At 39.0% G+C, this 8230-nt stretch overlaps 1 protein-coding gene across 1 annotated transcript in view; it reads right to left on the reverse strand.

Annotated features, from left to right (window-relative positions):
- Positions 1-8230, reverse strand: part of LOC103201376 (dystrophin-like) — a 2052823-nt gene that overhangs the window by 98717 nt on the left and 1945876 nt on the right. Inside the window, exons 54-55 of the mRNA XM_042781676.1 lie at positions 7110-7195; positions 4528-4685 (exon numbers count right to left, since the gene is read on the reverse strand). Of these exons, the coding sequence (XP_042637610.1) occupies positions 4528-4685; positions 7110-7195 (244 nt within the window). The remainder of the gene's footprint in view (positions 1-4527; positions 4686-7109; positions 7196-8230) is intronic.

An 8230-nucleotide genomic window follows, 5' to 3' on the forward strand; every position in this document is an offset into this window, starting at 1 on the left:
ATCTCATTAGAATCTAAAATTTATATAAGGGATCGTGTTAACACTTACAGGTTAGTCTAGTATTTGAACTGGTTAAAGTCATCTATTCCTATGCAGATGGTTTTAACAGTAGAAAATACTGGCTTGGAACACAAAACCTGTGCTAGATATCTAGTTCTGACACGATATAATTACAGGATGTCAAATATCTTCATTCTGCCTCTCTGGGCTTCAGTTTTCTCATCTGAAATAGGAGAGATGTGGACAAGCTCCAAGATCCCTTTGACTCATTGCAAGGGCAGCCTTGGCCTGATTAAGGTCACAAGGATCTATCTACTCTTGCAACAGGGCTGTTCCCATGGAATACAAAAGAGAAGCAAGCTGGAAATGCATTAATTAAAGCCACATTTCTAAAACAAACTAGTTTCAAAACCTAACTTCTACTACTATCAAAAAGAATTCATTTTCCTATAAATATGTTGGCTGCAGTATGATGCTAAAGTGAAAACATCCCTTTGCCTCACTTAAGGAGCTCTGGTGGCACAGTGGGTGAGACATCTGGCTGCTAACCAGAAGGTTTGCAGTTCAAAACCACCAGCCGCTGAGCAGGAGGAAGATGGGGCAATCTATTTCCATAAAGATTTACTGCCTTGGAAATCCTATGGGGACTGTTATGAGTCAGAATCAACTCAGTGGCAGTAGGTTGCCTCATTTAGTATCAGTGAAGATACCACTGCTGAATCTGTAAATTTATAATGATTTTTGTTCTTTTTAATATCCAGAGACATAATTTTATATGCTGGTTTAATAGCTAATTCCTTAAAGGACTTATACTGATTTTTAAGTAGGGGAAAAAATTGGATTTGATTGGTGATCTCCTTTTCTGTGAGTGGTTGGTGGGGAGGGATATGGGCTGAGGAAACCTTTCAAAGAACATCCAGAGAGGGTTATACATGACACACTTCTCTTCCCGCCCAATACCAGGCCCTGGTATGAATCATAAGTTTCCCTCTTCTGATTGTACCAAACTGACAAAAAGTAAGTTTTACAGCTGGTGGCAAATAAAATAAAAAGACATCAGACTGAAGGCAAGGTCTCTCTCTCTGATACAAGGAATACAGTTGTGGGAGAAGCTTAAGCACTTTATTTCCCTAGGCTGGTAGAAACCGCAGTCCTTGAGCATCAGGTTACTGAAGGAATCAGCCCGGCACCACTCCCAAGGTCTTACACTTTAAACAAAAGGCAGAGGGAATGTTCACTCAGTTATCTCTCCCTACAGCAAACATCGTATTTTCATGCAGACTGTACAGTGAAAGGCAAGGTGACTGCCAGAGCACGTGGCTGAGGAAAAGCACGCCAAGATGGAGATTCTGAAGTAGGCATTCACAGTGGATATGTCCAACCCAACAGCCAACTGCTACGGAGTTGAAAGGCTCCCTAAACCAAAGCAATGTCAACCTTGTCTGACTCCATACATACAGAATGTACACAACATCTTCTAGAAACATTCACAAGGATGTTTTGCCAATAATTTAAACTCAGCTTCTTAAAATGAGGAATCCTCCCTCACATCCAACTCTTGTTGTTTCTCCTCAGGTCCCTGAGGTGCCTTGTTACTTCACATTGGCGGAACTAGAGAGCAGTAATATCGAAAGGTTGTCTACTTGGGAATGAGGTGATCAAGGAATGAAACTACCCCACCAGCTGAGGGACTCCCAGGGCCACAGCTTAAATTCTTCATCTTCTTAAACAACAATAAAAAGAAACAAAATACCCAAAGTCTGCCTATTCTATTGTCCTCAAAGAATTGGTAGAAATTAAATGAGAGAACTCATGTGAGCAAAGGTAAAATATTGTTAGTAGCCAGAGAAATATTATAATTTATAAGCATCATAAGTACAAATGGCAGGAGAAAGCTGTTTCATAGTAGTGAAAGGAAACTGTGGGAAGTTATGAAACCAGATTAGCAACTGTCTGTGAGTTAAATAGAGAAATTAGGACTTCATTCAGTGGACAATAGGAAGAAACCGAAGATTTCTAAGGACGGCATCATATGGTAAATAAATTTTTCTAAAAGCAGTAAATCCAATGAAATGGGCCTGGGTGTGAAGTGAAGGCTTGCTAGGAAGATTGTGCAATACACATGATAAGGCCTAAAAATTGTATAAGAGTGGCAGTGAAAGAAATTAAACAAAAGATGTTTCTTTTCCTTAAAAAACAAAAGTCAACATTTTACTACTTCTTTGTTCTAATTATAAATGTTCAAAGAAAATTTGGAAAATACAGAAGAGTAGAGAGAAGAAAATAAAAGCCACCTGTAATCCCACCTATTTTGACTGAATTTTCCCCAACCTCACAGACATTTCCAAGAGCTTGAAGCCTGGCTAGCCGCGAAGGAAAAAAAAAAAAAAAACATTGCCACTGAGGCAATTCTGACTCATAGTGAGCCCCATTGGGGTTCCAGTTTATGGCAGTAGATTGCTCTATCTTTCTTCAGCAGGATGGCTGATGGGTGTGAACCGCCAACCTTCTGGCTAGCAGTCAAATGCCTTAGGCACTGCGCCACCAGAGCTCCTTGGCTAGCCAGGAGGCATTCAGTAAATACACGAGGATGGGCTGAGTTCAAAGTTCAGACAGTGAGGAGACAGAGTTGCTATCACAGAGATACGAGGTTAGGAAAGAAGAGAGGCATCCAGCAAAGGATGCACTAGGCAGAGAGGGATAAGGAGGGGCAGCACCAGGGAAAGCAGAGCTTCTGCTCACCAGCCCATGGTCCTGAAAAGACAAAATCCAAGAAGGCCGTCTGCAATGTGGGTCATGGTGGCAGCCTAATGAGTTGGGTGCAGTCAGCAATGTGGGGTGACAGGATGGAATGGCTCCAGATAGCCTTGGATACAGCCCAGCTTACTCTGCAGTGGAGGGTTGGTATAATGGTTAACATGCTTGGCTGCTGTCCTAAAGGTTGGCATTTCGAGTCCACCCAGAGGCACCTTGGAAGAAAAACCTGGTGATCTACTTCTGAAAAATTAGCCACTGAAAATCCTAGGAAGCACAATTCTACTCTGACACACATAGGGTCGCCATGAGTTGGAATCAACTCGAGAGCAACTGGTACTCTGCAGTAGGAACCACCACTGAGTAATAGCAGTTGTTGGCAGTTTTGTGTCCTGACCCTTATTCTCAACCCAAGTCACAGCACACACGTGTGATACATACATATATGTGTGTGCGTGTGCGTGTGTCTCACACCTGGAACTCAAAAAGACAATTGAAACTTGACAAAAGAGAAAACAACAATTAGAAAAAACCTCACCTCCTTGCAAATTGTTTTATATTGGATTAAAGAAGACAAAATGAATCCAGATTATTTGTAGCCATTAATATTCATTGGTAACTTTAACTTCTACATTCTAGAGCAGAAATATTAGTGCATCAACATGTGCCAAAAAAAATCAAAAACCCAACCTAGAAATAACGATAGTCTATGCACATTTTGGGAGGTTTGGGTAAGAGGTCCAACCCAGTTAGTGCTACAACTAGTTCTCTATTATAGCTCTCCACCATTGTTCATGGGATTCAAATGGATTGAGAACTCTGTATTAGAAATAGAACTTTTAGCCTTTGTAAAACATAAGAACACTGCGAATCCTGTAAGCAAATATCTTACTCCTTTAATGCTGGTGGCATTACAAATGGAAACAGCCTTTGATAAAAAGCCATCTGGTAATATGTATCAAAACCCACACAGATGTTTATATCCTCTAGTATGGCAATACCCCTCCTTAGAATTTATCCTAAGGAAAAAAACACAATCAAAGAAAAGAGCTAAATGCATAAAGATGTGCACTGTAGCATTATCTATCTTATTAAAAATGTCCAAATGTCTATCGATGGAGTGCTGCAGTGTTTGGGAAGAGGAGGATGATGTGAGGCACTGACTAGACGAAAAGCAATGGGGCAGGAGACGCAAGAGAAGGGACAAGAGGAGGAGAGTATGTTGAGCTAGTGATGGACAGTAGCAGAAACTACAAACCTCAGTCCCTATTGTAAGGCCATGGGAGGCCACCAGATAGCCCTTTGGATGCTAGTAGAATGTCAAGGCTACAAAAGAAAATGTTTTAAAAATGAAAGTTATGTCAAGTTTTTACCAAGAGCCATTGAAAAGGAAGCTGCAGTGATAGAGTTCGGGGAAAAACTGAGATACTCACCTACAGAGATCCCTCTCTTATTGACAAAGGATTTCTGTGGCTGAAGACTTATTGCCAGAACCACTGCAGACTCCTACCCTCCCAGTCCCTCACTAACTGTGGAGTTCACTACTACAGAGGGCATTTCTTTTCCTTCCTCTGCACTGTCCTCTCTCCCAAAGCCCAGAGCCCCAGAAGACACTGTTAACAGAAATCCAGATATCCACAGTTCCTGCCCTGCTTTACGGAAGAGCTCATGTGAGAAACTGAAGTTCTGTGTTGTTTGTGTGTGTGTGTGTGTGTGTTTAATTATTATTTTCTAAATTGCAAGGGAATAAACTTATGAGGGTGAGGAACTTACAAACTGGAAGCAGCTTCTGACACTCGGCTCAATGTTACTTCCTCCAAAGGATGCAACTTCACCCAACTGTCTGGGGATTTGGATAGAGTCGTGCAGAAGAAGGCCCAGCCTGCGCTGGTCACAAAATCCTGTTGAACTTGCCACTTGCTTGAAAAGGTCTACAAAAGGAAGAAGAAAGTTACAACCAGCAAAAAGCAGCAACAAGTAGATGCTAGAAGCACTTAACGATCAATACGATCTCAGCACCAACTCTCCAATATTCCCCGAGAGTTTACTTTCTAATTTATGCTAATCTAGACATTATTCCTATGAACTATGTTGGAGCTCTGGTAGCACAGTGCCTAAGGCATCAGACTGCTAACCAGAAGGCTGGTGGTTCAAACCCACCAGCCACTCTGCAGAAGGAAGACTGGGCAATCTACTTCTATAAAGATTTACCGCCTATGAAACCTAATGGGATTGCTATGAGTCGGAATCGACTCAATGGCAGTGAGCTGGGTTTTTGGTTTTTTAAACATTATTCTTATGAACCATGTTAATCATCACTGCATATATGAAGCATGACCACCTTTATATAAACAATAGCCCTGCAAGAATTGTAAGCTTACATCCAACATTAACACTTGAATTTATCCTAAGTCAGAACACAACCTTTTGGAAATATTTTTACATAAGATATAGCTACTATCATAAACGTTTTAGCATTAAGAACCACAAATCTGGCCTAACGCATGAACCATTTGGACATCAGATATTAGACAACATACTAAAATTGGGACTTCTTTATGGAATCGTAAGATAATTTGAACTTCTAGCTCATCGTGTATGTGTTCCCATGGAGTGCCGTATATATTTGTAATTAGATCACATTACGTTGCACTGTCATTGACTGAATATGTGCCCGTCTTTTTGGCTGGAGAGTGATAACTCCTTGAGGGCAGGGAGTACTGTGTGCCAGCAGTGTCTAGGGTAGACTAGCAGTACCTAGAGGGCATCAAGTGCCCAGTATATGTGGTTGAAACAATGAAGGAACCCACCAAACACTGGTGATGTATGTTGTATTCTCAGAAATAAAATCATTTTAGAAACATCTTGTGTTCAGATGCAAGTTTCTAAAAATGTAACTCTTAGAAAGCTTTTCTTACCCATAAACACATTTTAATTCTAAGACATTAAATATTTGTATGATATTTCTAAGATGGTAATAACACAACAGAGATCACTAACATAGGCACAGCTTTTTACCATCTCTCTAACACACACACACACACATTGTCAAAGTGTGAATAAGTATTTTCAAATGTCCCAGTTTGAAGTTAATATTTTTGTTTCTTCAACTGCAAAACATGTCCTTTCTGAGTAGTTATTTGAAAAACAGGCTGAAGCTCCCTTGATTATTCCATCGAGCATTATGATTATACTAGTGATAAGGTTAGATTAGAAACCAACCTATAATAAGTAACTGCAATATTGAGGGGAAGAAAAACCCCAGAAATTCAGGAGGGAAAAGCAGTTGGGCAGGATAAGAACAAGAAAGAGAAGAAAAGACCACAGCAATATTCTATTTTATCTAAAACACACTTTTAAGTGGTGTTTTACAAAAGCTGTTCAGTTATTTTCATCTGGTTCTCAGGACAAGAAAACTCAGGTGGAAAGTACAAGAAAGAGCTAGAAGAGCGTGTGTGTTGTGGCTGACTCCTGCAGGGGCAACTGGCAGTCGGACACAGAGTGGTTTTAGAGGAATTCAATCTTCTTTGTGCCCTGTCTGTCCTTAAACTCAGTCCATCTCCTCATCTCTGTGTGGCTAGGCCTTAGGGAAAAACAGGAAAATAAAGATAGGCTGAGTTTGTTCAGTCTTCCTACTGAAAAGATTTCTTACAAGTATCTGAAGGGGAAAAATAAGTGCAGGCCTTCACAATAGGAACGGACAGTTACTTAGTCATCTAGACTGTCACTTTCTAGCATTGGCTTTCCATTTGGATTTCATTTTTAAGCAGAAAAACCCAATGGCTAATCAAAATGAAAGTCTATAAGGTTACCACCCTTTGAGAATTTACCCTTTGAGAATTGGCCAGCTATCCATCTCTCAAATAATAAAATGTTAGTCACATCACAGACTTCAATGTGTCAGCAAAACTTACCATAAGATGATTATAAAATGAACAATGTTTCTGGAACATGAATGCCAGATAGAATTCTTTCAATAAGAATCCAAAGATTAGGTAAGTGCACGGATTAAAGCTTCACGTTTATTTATTTGTATATATTTTTTGACTTATACATAGGGCTTAGGAAATCAGACTTTATCCCCTAGGGGCATGTCTTTTATTCACACACAGTCAATGTAATGTAAAATAATACTTGGACTGGAGAAGTTAATCCTCATTCTCTAATTTAAATACCTGCAATTTAATGTTTGACAAGGAACGACACAAACCAAATTTTATGATGCTCTAAAAGCAGTTCTACATCTTACATGAGGAACCTGCTGTCAAATAAGAACAGTATGTCATTTCCCATCTAGAAGTGGGGCAATTAGTGAGCATTAATAAAAGAATACAGAGTTAATATACATGACTTACATCTGTACTTGTCTTCCAAATGTGCTTTACACAGAGAGATGATGCCGGTTTTAAAAGACAGGACACGGATCCTCCCTGTTCGTCCCCTGTTATGAATAATCAAACCAGAAAACAATTACTGACACATTTTACTAGTGGATAATTTTTTTTTTTTTTTTTAGTTCAAGAAAAACCAAACTTGGATATGGAAATTCTACTGACCATTGTTTTTATTAAGACTGTTAACGTTTGTGTTCATTATCTATTTGGCTGATGACCTCGAATGTAATGGAAATATGACCCATGCAACTCATGAATATTTGACAAGTTTTCAATTCCTAAAAGCCCTTACCTGAACTGCAAGAGTAGCTCTATATAAAATGGGGAAAATTATCCTCTTTTTCATCTATGGAGAGCCACCTAGGTTCAAGCCAGTAAGTAGAAGAACTGCTACCATGCACTAAGCTATTTTGGTTAGTGAAGCAAATGACCTATTTTGATTACTGAAGCAAAAAAAAACAACTAACTGCTCTGCTCTTTTTAATACTTTCTAATATTTTAATCACACTGACCATTACTGAGAAGAAAATTAATCACTCTAGCCACATGACACAGTATAGAAAATATGAGTGCTTATCTCTATAAGAAAAATATGATACTCTATTAGACAGCCTTCAAATATGTGCTCTAAAAGAGCAATTTTAAAATAACCTACAGCAATACCAATGTTTCAATCTATGTACCTTTTCACTTTACACATAGAAAACTGAAATAAAGCATTCCATCTAACAATTTTATTAACAAGCTCATTTTATCTATGGGGAAAAAATAGGAATGAAAAGTTTCCCATTTTGTAGAATATGTCTTTCAATGATTTTCAGCTTCTTATTTTGTTACGGGAAGTGACTGGACCTTAGATGTTGGTATAAAGAGAACTTAGAATAATTCTACTTATGTAACACTTCAAACTCACAAAGGATTGGCCTTAGTTGTGATTATTTCTGGTGAAGAAACAACATGTTCAACTTTGAACTCATACAGTCTATTAAATCCAGCTGTCAAACAGAAATCCCTGATGCAAACACATTAGCAAAATTACAATCATTGGAAGGTTTTCTTATCTTTACCCCTCTCAAAAAAAA

Source organism: Orycteropus afer, unplaced genomic scaffold, assembly GCF_000298275.1.
Source record: "Orycteropus afer afer isolate SDZICR_OR568_19922 unplaced genomic scaffold, OryAfe1.0 scaffold00148, whole genome shotgun sequence".
NCBI lineage: Eukaryota > Metazoa > Chordata > Mammalia > Tubulidentata > Orycteropodidae > Orycteropus > Orycteropus afer.